The sequence below is a fragment of the Pieris brassicae genome, chromosome 4 (genome assembly GCF_905147105.1).
Source record: "Pieris brassicae chromosome 4, ilPieBrab1.1, whole genome shotgun sequence".
NCBI classification, from domain to species: domain Eukaryota; kingdom Metazoa; phylum Arthropoda; class Insecta; order Lepidoptera; family Pieridae; genus Pieris; species Pieris brassicae.
The window spans coordinates 4,645,082-4,660,633 of record NC_059668.1 but is presented as its reverse complement, the minus strand read 5'-3'; the positions used below and the strand labels follow the sequence as shown (position 1 = coordinate 4,660,633).

The window sequence follows — 15,552 nt, the reverse complement described above, 5'->3', positions numbered from 1 at the left end:
TAATTTGTATTTATCCTATTTTAATAGACTGATCCAAGAATTAACTGCAAAATATTTTTAGGCAGGTATGTATATCAGAGGATGATGATTCATTTATTAACCTGCCATGTTTCGGGCTGTTTAACTTCATTATCCAAACTTGACAGGTGATCAAAATGATTACCGCTGGCATGCACTTATCCATTTTCTCATCAATTACGTTGTCTTTGAACTACTACGCCGACATTATACGTTTATACTTTACTATAATCAGATTTTTTATAAAATTTAGGCGCACACAGAGACGGTTTAAGTAGACCTGTCATGACTGATTGGCGTCGACGTAACTCAGTCATATAATCATAACTTTGGAGTCTTCTTGATAAAAAAATGAGTAATTGTCGTAATTTTTATCCTCGCTATGAGGTACTGGTAAGTGACCTCCGAAAATACTACATTCTAACCAAAATAAAAATAGTATAATTTGATGTAATGTATGAAATTGTTTGGAGGTAACTGAAGGAAAACCATTTCAATATATTTTTATATTATGCGTCCTTTAAGCTTCATTTTGAAATCGTGCCAAACAGCATTCGCCAAGACAATCTCTTGAAACTTGAATAAAATTAATTAACGACACGTTTTTGCACTAATTCCAAAAGTAGTTAATGCATTTAGTATTTTATTGGGAATTTTTAAACCTATTTATTTATATACTTTAAAGTAGAATGCAATAGCTGGTGCCCATGATTTTCGCGTTTAATTCGATAGTTTTATCGCCCTGTTTTGTTTTTGGTGATTCTTCAAAAAACATTATTTATTATATAGATAGATATAGTTGAAGATATAAAAGATCTGCGCATCGATAATAATTGTAGAAAATAGAATATGAATTAACGAGATATCTCAATTAGGTGCAAAGAGGAAATAGTCACATAAGCTCTAGCTGTGGATTACAGTTAGTCCCACTGTAATACCAGCTATAAAGTCCACTGGAGCTTCTCCGAATTATATTCAGGCAGCCATTTTGTAATAGCCAATCTGATGCATAGGGTCTTTGCTTCGTGATTGCCTTTTGAAGTTAGTGAATGGACGAACAGTTTGAATAATCTGAAAATGCAAAAATAGAGTAAAGATTTTGTGTAAATATTTATTGGATAATGTAAGTCGAAGACTTTATTTTAGGTTTCTATTTTAAGACAAACAACGATAGCGAAATGCTAAATGAATAGTTCACAATTCGGATTAATTAACGAATATTAAACAATAAATAATATTTTAATTCGATTCGATTATTTATGCAGCTTAACTTTTACATGTGTAATAATTTAACTCAACTGAATTCTAAATTTAAGAAGAAGATACTATTTCGATGCCTTTATGCACAGTGTTTGATTTTTTAAATCTCCATCTATTGCTATTACTGTATTAGGTTAGGGCTTTGAAATTTGAATGGAGGATCGAATTGATTCTCAGTCCTAGCAAATATGCGGTCGCTTTGATATCTCCAACTGCCAACATCGGCGAGCTAATAAACCATTTCAGACAACGTTCGAGGTCTCTGTAACGTCACAGGACATAGGTCGGATCAATGTGCGATAGGTACGAATGCTTTCAGGAGTTTCATTAACCCTTTGTGCTTTCGAATATTCTGATTGGCCTATATACTTTGAAACGTTAGTTATTTTGTTACTATTGATTACTTCAAAATTGTTGGTTATAAGTTATAAATACATAATATCGATTGTTTTATGCCTATGTCTGAACTGTAGTAGGCTCAGCGGTTAACAGTGAAACACGTACTTTGTTGTGTTGTGTTAATATTATTATAATTTCTTATTTAGTCATATGTGAAATTTAATCAGTATAAGTATTAAGGGCTACCCTTGACTTAAAACAAGTATCGTCAAGTCTAAAGATTTCCAAAAAAATAATCTTAATCCCAATTTTGAACAAAATATAACTAGCTGTATGTACTTAATGGAAGTGATATTAACTATAATATATGAAAATGTCAAGCGAAGAGTGCAAACCCTGGAGCGCAAACCGTGGAATATTCCTGCAAAGCTCAGCTTTATCTTCAACGCGTCTTGCATACGTGTAGCACTCTAGATAAGAACGTTTATTTTGGGTAATATTTACTTCTAAGTATCGCATTTGATACGTGACTCCAACGATCGTAGTATTACATCATCTATTACTATGAAAATAATTACTTAAAACAGTGGCATTTTTTTTCAACAGCGTACAAACAATTTTCACTTAGGCCGTACAAACATCTAACCGGTAGCAAGACGTGTTATAGCATTCTTAACACACTGGGAATTCTACATGATCTGCAAGTGCCCGATGAATACCAATGCAGTACCCTGAAGTGTTCGAGCACAAATTGCGTAGTACTACAGTCAAAATCTGTTATAACAACATCGAAGGGACTACTATATTTGGTTGTAAAAACAGTCGTAACAGCCGATGACGTTGTTATTAAGCATCTAATGCAATAGAATTCAGCCGGGACCTTTGATTTTGGTCAATATAACCGGTATGTTAATCTACACGATGTCGTCATAAACGGTTTTGACTGTATTTACAAAACGGCTCAGTTATTATTGTTTTCCCTTCGTTGATATGATATCAATACATGAAAATAAAATAGAACCTTGTTAACAGTGGTAAAGCCCTGGGTCATCTTTAGTCACGACATATAAACATCATAGGGTTAGGTAATATATTTAAATAAGTATCATTATATTACTTTACATAGCTATAACCAGAGGATAACGAACAGTAATGCATTATGAAATATAAGGGCAAATCAACGAGGTAATAAACGGTAGATACGACTTCTCACTGCTTTTTATGATATCAAGGGAACCGTGGTGTTACATTTATTAAAACTTAGGTACATTGTCAATCGCTCCAGGCTAACAAGTAAGTTCACTGAGATAGAAGCTATAAACCAGTGTTGCTGATGTATCTCGTTAATTAACAAGACTTATCGTTTCGGAACTAACTTGTGCGTCTGAGTGGAAACTGAACTAGTGAGAATGCGGAAAGGGTGCCCCAGGCATACCATGCATACAGATGTCTTTGTAGTAAATTAAACTCAAGTTTGTTGAAAAATTAAGTTTTGATTTTATGACTTATTGATTACCAGATGTAAATACAGCCTTTAACATATTAAAATCCATATTTTAAAAATGAATTTATTAATAATATCTTCAAGTCGCACGCTGAAGCCACTAAGTCAACAGTGCTCAATTATAAAACTAATATGAATTTCAATTCTCATATTTGTGAATGTGGTACTTACTCTCTGCTTATTATAAACAAGCTTTATTCCTTAAAATACACTTTTTATATAACGTTACTGCTAATCTTTCTTAAATAGAGAAGCCTCTCGTGCCTAAGTCTTATTAGTCTTGGCCATAATCTTTTTTTTAATAATATAACAAATTGAGTTTGAAAAAGAAGAAAAAATAATTAACATACAGACATAATAATTAATATATTTAATGAACTTAATACTTAACACTCTAGTTCTACTCTATCACTTGTCAAATAATTGGTTGTCTTAAACGTCTGTAAAATCGTTAAAAAAAATTCTTCAACTTCCCACTGATTGTCTTTGTAATAATATATAAAAGTATAAGACATTATTAACACTTGATACAAACTTACGTTTTATAGTGGCGGAAAACTTTACTCTACTGTCACCTTATTATTTATGTAGATTGACTTCAGAAAGTTTTCACAGCGGTGACGTTGAGTTTTAACTGCGTTTAAACTTGTAGCTTCAGCGCACAAATTAAGCAAAGTTACTGAACGTTCCAATACTTGACAAAAATAATAATATAATTTTAAAAGCTCAATTATTTCGTAATTGTCTTTGATGATGCAGGTGCATGACTACTCAGGTCTGAAATGTTAAATGTCATTATAATAACATATTTACAACGAATTCCACATTACACCAAAATAGCTAATCCTTCTTACACATAACTATTTATAATATGTTTAGATGAAGAAATAAGACTTTGATACGCCAAACTTATTGTCTCAAATAAACTTTGCACGAAAGAAATAAAAATAAAATAACGATTCATGTGGGATTGTTGTCGTGAGTTATGTGCCTAATGTCATAAACGTACGCGTCGATGGCGCGACCCCTCAAATCCGGGCTATGAACAAATTCAGAGTTATGTCCTAGCACTAAGTTTAATTACGTTTGTCAAATGCAATACATTTTTGACATACGGTATACATTGAAATGAGACTTATGGCGAACTATAATTTTTGTCTGTCAAATTATAATACGTTTCTGATGATTTAAAGACAGAAGTCACACTAAGCGCTAAGACTTTTTTTAGAATCGTTTCGTAGTTTGCGACATTAGCGCTACGGATATTAAAAGCACTAAAAGAAAAGAAATCTCGCAGAATATCGCTATAGGAAATTACAGAGTAACTCTATTCTCTAGTCTATACTAACTCGTATCTGTGATAGTATAATGAAAATAGAAGACATGTCTAAGTCTGTGGTACTAAACTAATAATTTATCTGTGGCCACTGTGTAGACTAGAAAGAGACGCTGTGGTAAACCACCTGTCTAATGACCATTCCATTGGGATTGGGATTGATCATTGATAAAATAGTTATTAACACTGGGCAAAAACCCATGTGTTGATTTCTTATTCTTCTGTTACATTTCGATTTACTATTTGTCATAATATTTTTTATTTTCTTAGTTTTCCGAAATTGCCCTTATAAAGTTGTATGAAACAAAATAGGTAAGCTTTTTTAAATGAAAGAACAGTTTGGTGTTACCTTTTCATGTTATGAAACCTAATTAACGCATAAGTACCGCTTCTTTAATTCTTTAAATTAATACAATTTCAGATGATGCAGCGAATATTATCCATTGCAAGATCTGTTATATCCAAACCTCTATTTTCAAGCAACATCTTAAATACCTCAGTGGCAAAGTACAGTGTTCTGCATAGAGTATGCAGTGAGAAGCTACTTAGGGCTTCATTGCCCACAATAACTCCTACTTGTAGTTTAAAAGTAAAAGGCAAAGTAAAGAGACGGTGTAGGTCATGTTATCTTGTTTACAGGCAAGAACGTTTATTTGTTATGTGTCATGAACATCCAAGACATAAGCAAGTTCAGAGAGCACCAAAACCAATCAATACATGGATATTAACACATGCAAGTCAAAGTAAAATCAGACCATGGTAATAAACCATAAATATTTAACAATATATCTTTAGTTGTATAATATAGTTTAAAATAGATGTTGTAGTTTAATTTTATCATTTCTGATTCTATAACATGAAGGTTTTATTCAAAGTAAAATTTTAGGTGAATCATTAATAAATTATGGTAAAAGGTAAAAAAATACATTTCTGTAAATTTTAATAATTAAAACTAACAATATATTATCATATTTTCTAGTTTTAGTCTTTTTTATATAATTAAGCACTTTAAATTTAACTAAATTTAAAAACACCCAAATAGAAATATGTATAAAAATAGAATTATCAAAACTATTAAATTATTACATGTCCATAAATGGCTTCCAGACTGACTTTGCATGGCTAAACAATTATTGATTTTTAATGTTTTTAAAATAAATATAGACTGTTACTCTGGGACAATGCAGCATTCTAATGATAAAGATTTTTCAAACTGATCCAGTAGTTTTTGAATTTATACATTATAGAAATATAAATCTTTACTCTATATTTTATTAGTTTATATGTGGAGATAACAATCTTCTACCACATTTATTATGGACTCTTTGGGATTAATGCCTACTGCTGAATTCTAGATTAAGACATTAAGGCAGAGTAATCCCACTCATATCACCGTGATATTTGTTATTACACTTCTCTACTCAATACTGTGACGCACCAGCAGGTATATCCAAGCCAGTCACTTAAAGCCTAGCAAGATTTTGTCAAGTGTATGTATAGGCGGCACCATCACTTAACTCACTTCAATCTTGCAAAATAGTTGCCTAAAATTTATATTAATAAAAAATAATAAGTACTTTATTTCCGATAACATGATTATTTGATAAAACTACTTGCAAGTACAGTGTATAAACAAATCAAATGATACTTAGAACAATTTTTTGTTCCCCTAATTTCTTTAACCAACTAATAATAACTAATGAAGGCTGAAATTGACTAAAAAAACTCAGTTTATATCTTCATAATTTCATGTTTCTTCTGTATTAGAACTACCAGATGACAGTTCTGGTTCCTGAATTGACATAGATCTGAAAATATTTAATGACTTCATATTATGATATAATAATAACATTATACACTAGTTAAGTTTCTTACATAATAAAATTGTTTCAATAAACATAATAATACTAATACCACATAATATTAAAACAATGTGATTTCTTAAATTGTTGTAACAATTACTGCTGCTAATTTATGTGCAGTTTTCCCAAAAAGCACTTCTAATCAAAAAGTAACTATGTATTAACTGCCAAAATTAAGTATCTACCTATCTAAAGCACTAATGATTTTATACTGAATTAGCTTATAGCCTATGAAGTTTAAAATGATTATGAACATTAATATTTATAAAATACCTTAAAATTTGAGACATATTATCAATGTCGTCTTCATTTTCATGAATATTTTGAATGGTATCAATATCATCATCCAGAATGGTAGCATTAATATTCTCAGCACTCAAATCATCCTGCTTAGGGCAAACTTTTAAAATTCCTGCTATTCCTTAAAAAAACATAATTCAATATAAGAAAGTGGAATTTAGCATTGTGTTGTTTTACAATGTTAAACAGAATGGCAGGCCCATTTATATTTTTTCACTTGTAAAATAATATCAAACAGGGAATTAATATTTAGGAAAAAAATAGTTTTATTACTATGACCCCACCATTTTATTACCTTTAGATGGATGAGTGTGGGTATCCCTCTTCACTTTCCTTTTTCTGCGTGGATCGCTTTGTCTGTATTGTATCATCTGGGTAAAGTCTACACAGTAAACTGCACCCGCAACTAATAATTTACACTCACTTTTTCCATCATTGAAATCTGATTCAATATCTTCATTACTTCTTTCATCATAACTCCACCACCCTTCAATTATAAGAAATATTATATATATATTACTACATACTATTTACAAAACTGTCTTCTAATATTTATTTTTACATAATATTAATCTGGATCTACAAATGAAGTTATATGGAATCTTATAGCTAGAGAGCTGGCAAACAAAATATCTATATGATTTTCTTATGTGGCAGATTTTTTTAATAGTGAAAATTATTTGAAAAAGAATATTGAGCACCACATTTCAATAGACACTCCCCTAAAAATGGTTAATTTTTTTTCAGATCAGTATGTGACTCTCATCTCTGAGGTAGTCTGTGACTTTCTGTATGCTACAAACAAACTACTACTAACAACACTTGTATAGTGAACAAACCTTAAAAGGAGCTCCACTAGTTGAGTACATGTATAGTGATAAGGCTCAAAACTATACAGAAACACTTACCATCTTGACCCTCATAATACCACCAAAATTTATCACATTCATCAATTTCAGTTTTTTCATCCAGTATTTCTTTTAACAGCTGTGGATTATCTAGATAGTCCTCAGGTATTGGTGTACGACACATTGGACATGTATGACTTCTTAAAAATACACCCTAAATAGAAATACTTTTATATCATGATAAGATTCAATACTCTTTTAACTAAGAATTTTTTTTTTAATAATAAAGAAGATATTATAGAAATATTACATTATTATATAATATATACTTATTTATAAGAACTTAATATGTATGTAAGTTTTATTGAAACACCTAAGCTATGTTTTTTGGCACTTTATAACGTTACTGTTTACATCCAGTTTTGAAATAAATACTAACTGGCTTCAGAAATTGAAATTACCTTGATGCAGAGAAAACAAAAAATATGATCACAGGGAAGCTTTGCTGGATGATTGTACTTTAACATACACACTGCGCAATCGCCTTCTGTAAATAAAAATAGCATGTTTTACAAAAACTTAAAGTTTTGTAAAAATCTAGGCAAGTTTATTAAAAGACATAATAATCTTTCTACTACTAAATTCAAATGTGAACAAAAAATTATTAAATTATGTATCGGAATTGGATCATACCTTGAATTATATCCATCGTAATAAACAAAATAAAAATATGTATCAAATTAAAAGCGTTTTAAATTGCGTTATAGTAAACTTCCTTATATACTATTTGGAGTGTAACTATGGTGTAACCTGAAGTAATAATAGCATTCATGGGTTTTAAATTTTAAGTATTTTCATTTTTCATGTAGAATATTTTGAACATTAACACCACACTCCCAGGATAATATCTCTATAATTATCAAACCACAGTTATGTCTGAAAGTCAAATAACAGCACAGATTACTTAGTAGTGACGAAATCTTATGGCGGTTGTTCATAGTCGTTCATACATTAAGAGAACGAGTGTGAGTACCTTATAGGTTATAGGTTAGTGGACTCAGTTTCCGCACTTAGACTCATAATTGGTCCATTGCACGTTAAGTCCTGGCTAATTTAGCCAGCCTACCTCCTTCCAGAAGCACAGAAGTCTCCTGGGCATTTCACAGACTTTACGGAGCGACCTCACTGCTCCGAAGATTTCTGCACGTTGTTTAGCCAGAGCCTCTCATTGCAGGGCTAATAGTAACCGTGGATAAATTCATCCCTCTCCCATATCCACCAGCTAGCTATATGTACCCTAGTCGCTTCAAAAAAAATTACGAACGCTTCACCCTTCTACGTGGGGAACGTAGACCTCACCACAACCTGAGGCTCCCTAACATAGCGCAATGGATGAAGTTGGCGTCCTCTCGCCACTTCGACAAGGCTACACAACACCATCCCAACCCGTTGGTGCGTAAAAGCATGAACTACTACCCCTTCACGACAAACAAGTATGACGTGTTGGGACCTCCTACGGGATCCCAATACGTCGGATCCGGATGATTCAATAATAGTAGCAATAATCAAGTATTAAAAGCCACCGCGGCAGTACCAGTTCAGATTAAAAATTATTTATTTGTGAAAGGTGTTTAATTTTGACTAATCTGATAGTAATCCAGAAATATAAAATTATAGTAAGAATGTTGATAGAGACTGGACGACATACTCACAATTTTTCAGTAAACAAAATTAGTATTGTGTATCAATGTGTGACAAATTTCGTTAGTGTTATGTTGTAACGGTATCTGTTTGAAATACGTTTGATCTTAGGTCTCATATTATGTCTGTAGTCTAGGAATTGAATTAAATTATGTAAAAAAAATTAAATGGGAATACTATCAAATGGTGTATGCGGTGGAAAAATCATAAGAAGAATTAAGATTATTACATAAAATTACAGAGGAACATATTGTTCTTGAAAAAAATGTGTAGTCGTAGTAACGGAACATTTAACGACTGTGAGCGATCTAGAGAACAAACATATGAGATGTTTGTTCTCTAGATCTAGATGATTTAACTATATTCATTAATAATTTATTTGATTCCTTGAATAGAAGTAATTTATTTATTCCCAATGGAAAAAATTATAAGGATTCAATAAAACATAATTAGCCTCACCACCAATTGTGGCAAAAAGCCAAAACTATTTTAAAAACAGTTAGATTTGTAAAAAAAAGATGGCTTGACAGAAACTGAACTTATTGTGCCTTCAGTAATCAATATAGTTACAACAACAATTAAAGGTATGGAGAATGTATGAAAACTGTTGTTTAAAAGATATAAATTAGATGCAACGTTATCTAGAAAATTTTATCAGGATCCTATAGAAAACTTTTTTAGGAACATCAGGAGTTTTAGCGGCAGAAGCGTCTCCCCAAACGCAGTGGCTTTTGAAGGGGCATATAAAGTTTTATTGTTAATAGTTTAGTGCGCCCGATTCGCGTAGAGCAAATTACGAAGCTGACAATAATGAATGTTTAGAAACATTAGATTTTTTTTAAGGGGAGAGTTTGTTAATCCTGATGTTAGAACCAGCTTACACTATCTAATCTGGTCCCTTAACCAGCATTAGTGATACTTGGAATTATGTTTCTGGATAGGTCCTGAAGAAATCTTTAAAATATATAGTATAAGTTTGTAAAGAAGGAAGGGAAGAGTTAATAGACAACAGATCACAAAATGTGAATAATAATGCATACCTTCTTTTTCGTTGACGCTACAATAAATGTTTTAATAATTTATAGTTGGTGTAGGAGTATAAATATAATATTAAGTGGCAAAATCACATACGACGGTGATAATGAATAAAAAATTGCAGCCCAAAACTATTATAATAAATATAAAAATTATAAAAATAAAAATGTATTACTAATAATGTAATTGTATCGTTTTATTTTTCACCCATACTACCCTTATTAAATTAAGCGTATTTCCCAGGAACCTTTCGAATTTATCTACTTAAAATAGTTCCTGGGGAATGCACTCTATTCAGATATCAAAAACAATAAGTCGTTATATATACTATAGACTAGTTCCTGTTCCAATACTCAGAGGGCGCACGCAAAATTGCCACGAGTGGGCGCTCTCTTTCCCTATACTTATATTACTCAGAGTGTCTTATAATATTCTATCTTTGTATAGGGAGGCCTATACTGAACATAGCAAAATAATGTCATGTTTTGGAGTTCCGATAGGCCAACATACAAGTGCCCATGGGAATATACATTTGTTACAGGATACATTATTTTTGTAGATATATTGATACGTTTTATAAATAAAATAAATTATACTCTACAACATTTTTTTGTTCTATACTCAACAGTTTCCACAGCGCATGCGATGACAGTTTTTTATGGATATTTTTTTCACACATTGGGTTATATTTATGCTCTTTTTGTTAGGGATTCCTATATTACCACCGCACAACACCGACGCTATATGATTTTTTAAATGTAACATAGCTTATGTCACGCAGAGATTTTGCAGCTTTCTAATGGTAAAAGAATTTTTGAAATCAATCCAGTAGTTTTGGTGTTTGGAAAGCATTACAAACATACATACAAAACTTTAAAAAATCTTCTATAATATTAGTATAAATATTTCATTCATTCATCGGTATTATTCATTCACTAAAGATGAATAAATAAGAATACGAAATAAAATACTAAAAAAAACACTTCAAATGTAAGTACGAATCGTAAGGGGAACGGGATCAGATTTATGATCGACGCACACGTTACTATGGTTACGTCTAACTTACCGTTCCCCTTCTCTCTCACTCAAGAATTATCATAGAATTCGAGTCTATTACCTTCACTATATAGTAGGAGTAGGCATCCTACTGATTATAGCAGTACAAAAACTGATTTGTTTTAATTCTATTTACCGACAAATCCCACTGGTATAGTTGCCGATCTATTACTTTAATTGTCTTTGATATCAGTTACTGTTTATCAGCTGCAAATCCAAATAGAGGGCACTTTGCTAAAACTTAGGTGGAATTGCACCAAGTGGCAAGGCTTTGTGTATAGGTTTAAATGGGCCCACCCAGGTATTCCTATTTCCTGTCTTTTCACTCTCAATATATTGATACTTTACGGAACTTATGGCGCATACACGAACCCCAAGGTCTCCGTTTCAGCAATGTTTAAATCTGACACAGGTCCCCAAAATATTTCACCTCCTTTAGAGGGATATATTGTAAAACCGCCAAAATTTCGCTTCCAAAAAGCGAAAGAGCTATATTACAACTTATAGCATTGTACATATAGCCCATGTTCTTAAGTAGTTTTTGCTGGAATTAATAGCAAATATGATTTTATTAAACAGTGGACAATTACCTAATACATTGATAATTGATTTTAGGATCAAGATAAATAGAATAAATTCAAAACCAGAAAAACAAACGCACTTCAAGTGCAACTGAAAAAATTGACAGAAAATTAACAGCAATAAAATCTTAAGTTTGAAGATGGCATTTACTATGAAACACAGTTTAGAATTATTTTTTAAAAGTATTTTATTATAGAAACTACATTGAACAGAACTATTAAAATTTTTAAACAAATAAGTTGGACATCTCCTGTATAATTTATAGATATTTCAGTCTAAACATGGGTTGATAAAAAAATTGTTTATTTAATTTATAGTTTATTCCCCTTTTTAAAAATTGTTTTACACAAAGTAACTTGGAATGAAGTGCCAAATTTTTTTAATAACATTTAAGACTTAACTATACGATGACATACTCTTCATTTGTCCCTTACTTTAATTAGATCATTGAGATCTAAAGCTACACATATTTCTTTTGAATCTGTTTGGGGGTTGCGATCTAATATTTCAGTTATAGCATAGTAGTTATCACGATTATCAACATTCCACCCTGAATACTGAAATGCAACAATTTAAATAATTAGATTATTTGCATATATACATATATATATTATATAAAATGAAAATATTTTAAAATTTTATGGATATTATTTAATAGTTATACTCACAACACAAGTACATTTGTGGAGAATTTTCCCATTGCATTCCATGGGTATAAACTTTTGTAATAAGGCCTTTCCATCAATCTTCCATAAGTTAAGATCACTCAGTTTTGAAGTAACAGTATCTCCATCCCATTTAACATCGGATTTTAATAAAACAAAGTTTGCAGACTGAAAAATTAAATCTCTTATGTTAATTGTTATAATAAATAAAAATGTTTACTAAGTATCCTTTAAACTATATAAGATGAACATGCTAGTTTGCTGACCATCTCTAGTTTACAAAAGAAGTCAAGTAAAGTAGTATCCAAGAAAAATTTCAGAGGAAAGAAGAAGAAGAAATATGCTGTGTGTGAGTGAAACTGATTCTCACTCTATCCTCTACATTTTATTTCAGTCAGTTAGGTATATTAATCATTAGCAACTTTTATTCAGCTTTCTAAAATAAAGCATAATGGATTTCCAAAATTTAGTCAGATATTTTAACAAAAATATTCACAACTAGAATCTTATTGAGGTGTAAGTATTAGTGTTTTAATACTACTTATATAATGTATTAAGTTGGATAATGCTACCAAAGTTTTATACATACATGAAAATGTTTTGGTATGTCCTTTGATTGGCTTGAATCTGACTTGTTTCCATCAGAGCCATTCTTCTCATCATCTGATCCATCTTCTTCATCAAGCTCTTCCTCTTCACCTTCCTCCTCCTCGTCTCCTTCACTCTCTTCAGATGTTGAATTTTTGCGCTTTTTCTTAGCGTTGTTCACAGACGCTTTTGGTGCTCGTTTCCGACCTGCTCTTGCTGGCTGCTCATTCTGAATATATATTTTTTCAATATTTTATTAAGGTTGGACATGAATTGTATTACTATGATAAAGGAATGGCTATAAACACAAAAAGCTATGGCCTTTATATCAATTTCAACAAAATGGCTATAACAGAATCACCTAACCTACAAGAATGTCTCGATTGCAAAAAGCGCCTTATTAGACAGCAATATACCCTATCAAATGAAAAAATGATTAAAATATATGAGAATAGCATATAGCAATTCGCTATAAATGTACCGAATCAGCATCTGGCGTCCAATCCTCTCCCGAATCTTGAAATTCTTCTGGTTCACCGCCACCTTCTGATCCCTCAGAATCATCGCCTTTCTTGAGCGACTTCCTTTTGCGCATGTTTATTGAATATTAAAAAGCAGAATAAATAACGTTTGTAATTAAATAATTGATTTGTAAAATAGTTTATAGTAAAACTAAAACTTCAATCGTCAAAATTACTGCCTATCGGCTTCCCAACAAGAGCTTGGCGTTGGAGAATAGAGTATAGACTATAGAAGCTAGCTGCTAGTGTCTAGACTAATATCTAGAGCTGGAGCGTTCGGCACAGTGACTGGCAAATTAAAACTTAGCGTATGACAACACAGTAGTTTCAGACTAAAAGACTTGTATCCACGGTCATATATTAAGAAATGGAATATGTTTTACTTTAAGACGCTTTGTGTCTGTGTCTTTATGTCATATCAGCTGATTGCGTCATTATTATTGAGATTGTAAAACAATAACGCAAAAACAAAAAAACAAGTCGCATTTACGTATCAAGATACGAAATTTGGAAATTCGTTGTTAAATTTTGAAAATGAAGTTTCAATACAAAGAAGAACATTCCTTTGAAAAACGTAAGGCGGAAGGAGAGAAAATACGCAGAAAGTACCCTGACCGAGTGCCTGTAATTGTAGAGAAAGCTCCCAAAGCAAGGCTTGGCGACCTCGACAAGAAGAAATATTTGGTCCCGTCGGATTTGACTGTTGGACAATTTTACTTTTTGATCCGAAAACGTATTCACTTACGGCCCGAAGACGCATTGTTTTTCTTTGTTAACAACGTAATTCCACCCACATCTGCCACGATGGGATCTCTGTATCAGGAACATCATGACGAAGATTTTTTCTTGTACATAGCATTTTCTGATGAAAATGTTTATGGATATTAATTAAGTTCTTCTTAAAATAATAATCTTTTTAATTAAATTCACTAAATTGGTAGTATTTTGTCCACAATATGGTGAAATTAGGTGTAAGGCTTAAGAATATTGGTGTATTATGTTTATATTGTGATAATTAATTCTATTTTGCAACCTTTCCTCACTGACTTGTATATTATGCATCATTAGTTTTAGACATTTAACATTATCACGAATGTGAACTTTAAAGAAATGTTTAAATCATCTATATTGTGTGTACTATTTCTGAAATAAAGAATAAACTATCATAACAAGTATTAATCAATTTTCACCAACCCGGTGTTCCATAAACTTCTTAAACAAGTTTTCAGACCAAAATTGTATGTTAAGTCAACTTTGAAATACTATTATCTACTCTCCTATATTGTTAAAGCTAGTAGCTAATCAACCTGTGTTTCCTTGTAACCAAACTTAAGATGTCTTTTTGAATCCTGTTTAACTAACAGGATTCAACTACTATGCCCTAAGATATTATACAATTTTAGAATTTTTGTTACAGAAAGTATGAATATGGAAATTAAATATAATCTGTAAGTAAATTATCAGTCAATTACCTTCTGTAGTATAAAGTGGTACTATGACCTTCAACAAGGAATTATACAGAAATTGTTTATTAAAACCTAAACATACTATTCAAATATACAGTATTTGCATGTCTTAGATATTTGTTTTGATTACAAATAGTAAAATTTAAGTTCTTTATTAAAACATGGCTAAGTAAGATTTTTTATAATGACATTGATGGAAACATTAACCATCTATTGAAATGTAGTTGTATATTGATACACTAGTTTAAAGCAACCTTAATTTTACAATGGCTTTGTTTTGTCAGACCTATATATGAATAATTTTTTGCGTTGTAATCAAAGAAGAGATCCTAATCCGTCACTATTTTGTTCCATTAAGAAGAAAAATGATCAGCAAAATAAAAATATGTATGAAGGTGTATCTTTTGTTTTACTACTATTAAAGTTAAAGTCTATTAACTTTCTACTAAAGTTTACGAATATTAGTCTTTA

The 15,552-nt window shown here is 31.2% G+C and overlaps 3 protein-coding genes across 3 annotated transcripts; 1 reads left to right on the top strand and 2 right to left on the bottom strand.

The window, feature by feature from the left end:
• Positions 1-5,059: 5,059 nt before the first annotated feature.
• LOC123708782 (E3 ubiquitin-protein ligase rnf146) lies at positions 5,060-8,411 on the bottom strand. The gene is made up of 6 exons (XM_045659666.1): positions 8,161-8,411; positions 7,929-8,014; positions 7,528-7,681; positions 6,915-7,106; positions 6,593-6,740; positions 5,060-6,265 (listed from the first exon to the last, which is right to left on the bottom strand). The coding sequence occupies exons 1-6, from the start codon at positions 8,174-8,176 to the stop codon at positions 6,205-6,207; spliced, it is 657 nt and encodes a 218-aa protein (XP_045515622.1). The 5' UTR covers positions 8,177-8,411; the 3' UTR covers positions 5,060-6,204.
• Positions 8,412-12,229: 3,818 nt separating this feature from the next.
• LOC123708306 (general transcription factor IIF subunit 1-like) lies at positions 12,230-13,845 on the bottom strand. The gene is made up of 4 exons (XM_045658972.1): positions 13,576-13,845; positions 13,096-13,323; positions 12,510-12,674; positions 12,230-12,398 (listed from the first exon to the last, which is right to left on the bottom strand). The coding sequence occupies exons 1-4, from the start codon at positions 13,687-13,689 to the stop codon at positions 12,261-12,263; spliced, it is 645 nt and encodes a 214-aa protein (XP_045514928.1). The 5' UTR covers positions 13,690-13,845; the 3' UTR covers positions 12,230-12,260.
• Positions 13,846-14,001: 156 nt separating this feature from the next.
• On the top strand, positions 14,002-15,481 carry LOC123708910 (gamma-aminobutyric acid receptor-associated protein). The gene has a single exon (XM_045659919.1). It carries the CDS (start codon positions 14,150-14,152, stop codon positions 14,501-14,503), a length of 354 nt encoding a protein of 117 aa, XP_045515875.1. The 5' UTR covers positions 14,002-14,149; the 3' UTR covers positions 14,504-15,481.
• Positions 15,482-15,552: the final 71 nt, after the last annotated feature.

Bases quoted from the DNA above. Each gene is read 5' to 3' on its own strand.
- LOC123708782 (XM_045659666.1), bottom strand. The intron at 7,107-7,527 runs GTAAGTGTTTCT...TTATAATTGAAG, and splicing joins GTATTATGAGGGTCAAGATG to GGTGGTGGAGTTATGATGAA. The intron at 6,741-6,914 runs GTAATAAAATGG...TGTTTTTTTAAG, and splicing joins CCACACTCATCCATCTAAAG to GAATAGCAGGAATTTTAAAA.
- LOC123708306 (XM_045658972.1), bottom strand. From the start codon at position 13,689: ATGCGCAAAAGGAAGTCGCTCAAGAAAGGCGATGATTCTGAGGGATCA. The intron at 13,324-13,575 runs GTACATTTATAG...ATATATATTCAG, and splicing joins GGACGCCAGATGCTGATTCG to AATGAGCAGCCAGCAAGAGC. The intron at 12,675-13,095 runs GTATGTATAAAA...TTAATTTTTCAG, and splicing joins ACATACCAAAACATTTTCAT to TCTGCAAACTTTGTTTTATT.
- LOC123708910 (XM_045659919.1), top strand. From the start codon at position 14,150: ATGAAGTTTCAATACAAAGAAGAACATTCCTTTGAAAAACGTAAGGCG.